Source organism: Plasmodium relictum (assembly GCF_900005765.1).
Source record: "Plasmodium relictum strain SGS1 genome assembly, contig: PRELSG_00_v1_150, whole genome shotgun sequence".
Taxonomy (NCBI): Eukaryota; Apicomplexa; class Aconoidasida; order Haemosporida; family Plasmodiidae; genus Plasmodium; species Plasmodium relictum.
The window spans coordinates 2,397-4,634 of NW_021628830.1; the positions used below are offsets into that span (position 1 = coordinate 2,397).

Below are 2,238 nucleotides of genomic sequence, written 5' to 3' on the forward strand. Positions count from 1 at the left end.
ATAAAATAAACACTTTAAGCAATGTAAAATAATAATATCTTTAAAGTATTTCGCTCTAATATTCTTGTTCTCCGTGATATATTAACATAATTCATACATATGTATATATACACAATTTTTTTTTAATTTTTTTTTTTTTTTTCAAATTTAAAAAGTTATATTTTAAATTCAATTATTTTATTTGATCCTCATGCTAAACATAAAAAAAAAATTATTAAAAAAGATTTATTATCATTTTTAGGAGATGATATTAATTCAAAAAAAAAAATGAATAGGAAAAATAATATTATTCATATTTCCAATTTTAGGATTTATTCCAGATACTATTTCCGTGTAGCTAAAGGCTTTATTACTTCAAATATGTCAACATTAAAAATATATGGTAAAAGAAAGAAAATAAATATAATATACTTTCTTATAAAGTTTTTTATATTTACCCTTTTAATTTGGATATTACAATGTTCTAGTAATGTAGAATGATAATAATACTTAAAAATATTTATTTTTTCTTCTTTTTACTATTTTTTTAAATTAAACTTATATTAAAAAAAAAATTCTTTTTTTATATATCAGCTGTTTTTTTGCTATTTTAGTAGGATTCTTGTAGACCATGGAATTACGAAAATGACTTAAAGTATGTATTAAATTTAGCAGCTAAAAGATCGTTAACAGAAAGCAAAGATAAAATAATACAAAATAGAGTATTAAAATACTATGAACAAAAAAGTATAATGACAACATATTTAGAACAAAGTAATGGACAAAATAAAATAAAGCAAAATATGAATTCAGAACAAGAAAATGAAATAGAAACAAAAGAGAAAAATAAAAAAGCAAAATTTAAAGAAGGAATCTTCAAATGCAAAAATCTAAAACTAGTTACTTTATTTCTTGTTATTTTTTTATCATTGTCGGCACTTATATATTCTTTTGTAACAGAATTTATTGATATTTCAACAAAGAATATAGAAATTTTGTTATTTACTACGTCTTTTAATAATTACTATGACTTTATTACACGAACGAATTGAAATAAAGTATCAAAATATATTTAAATAATATTCTTAATTAAAAATATCATACATTAAAAAAAAATATAAATGATTAAAAATATTTTAAGCGGTACTATAGCTTTGTGGTTAATAAAAGGTATTATTAACCTTTTGTAGCATGCTAAGCTAGTTGCTAGTTGTATACGTACAAGTTAGCCATGCACTGACGCTAGTCCTATATATATAAAAAAAAAAAAAAAAATAAAGTTATTTTTTTTTGTTTGTTTATTTATATATATATACATCTTTGTAATTTAAAAAAAAAAAAAAAAATTAAATATATTTTTTTTTTTTTTGGGAAGAGTTTTATGAATGAATGTTATGTTATGTTATGTTTTAATTTTTAGTGTAAATAAAAATTAAAAAAAAGAAATGTTAACTTATTAAAACTTAAGAGATAAGAGAAATATTTATGTATTATTCAATGTATATTTTTGAAATAACATTGAATATCATAAAATTTTGACTTAATAAATTGTTATAAATTATTTGTATGTTTTTAATTAAAAGAAGATATTAATTCTTTGTAAATAAAAACTCATTTATAACTGTTAATAGGTTTATTAAAAGTTGCAGTAAAATTTAACTTCAATTAAATATTATGCATCATAAGAAAACAGTATATATATATATATAATAAAAACGAATATATATATATAAACGTATACTTAGTTATACATGCTCTTTATTAATTTGTTTGTTTAATACTCTAGCAAAGTCATTAAACGGGCAATTAATAAATCAATTGGCGACAACGGCAGGAAACTCGAAACCGGCGCAAACAGAACCCCATTGGATTAGCAAAACCCAAGATGAAAGAAGATATCAAAAGGCTTGGATTAGAGACATTTGAAGATATAATAAATCTCAATGAAACGTATATATTTAAAGTAAAGGAAACTGAGGATTTTACTAAAATCAAAACTCCAGATGGAATAACAGAATTTGAAGAGGAAGAAATAGATGATTATTTCTTATGGTTTGAAACATTCGAAAATAAGATAAGGATGCAAAGATTGACAAAGACTGAAACCTGTTTAATATTAGAATCACTGTTATCAAGAGTTCATGCCAGAAAAATATCCAAATTGTGTGAAGACGAAGAAATAAAGAATATGTTGCAGTTGAAAATTAAACTAGCTAGGCAGATCTTTACGGACAATGATGAGCGAATAGAACAGATAAT

General features: G+C 21.4%; 1 protein-coding gene across 1 annotated transcript, besides 1 other annotated feature; it reads left to right on the forward strand.

Annotated features, from left to right (window-relative positions):
- Positions 1-267: 267 nt before the first annotated feature.
- Positions 268-1,031, forward strand: PRELSG_0015150 (fam-h protein; the record flags this gene model as incomplete). The annotated part of the gene is made up of 2 exons (XM_028677801.1): positions 268-471; positions 597-1,031. The coding sequence occupies 2 exons, from the start codon at positions 268-270 to the stop codon at positions 1,029-1,031; spliced, it is 639 nt and encodes a 212-aa protein (XP_028531353.1).
- A 700-nt stretch (positions 1,032-1,731) lies between these two features.
- Positions 1,732-2,217: a repeat region.
- The last annotated feature ends 21 nt before the right edge of the window (positions 2,218-2,238 follow it).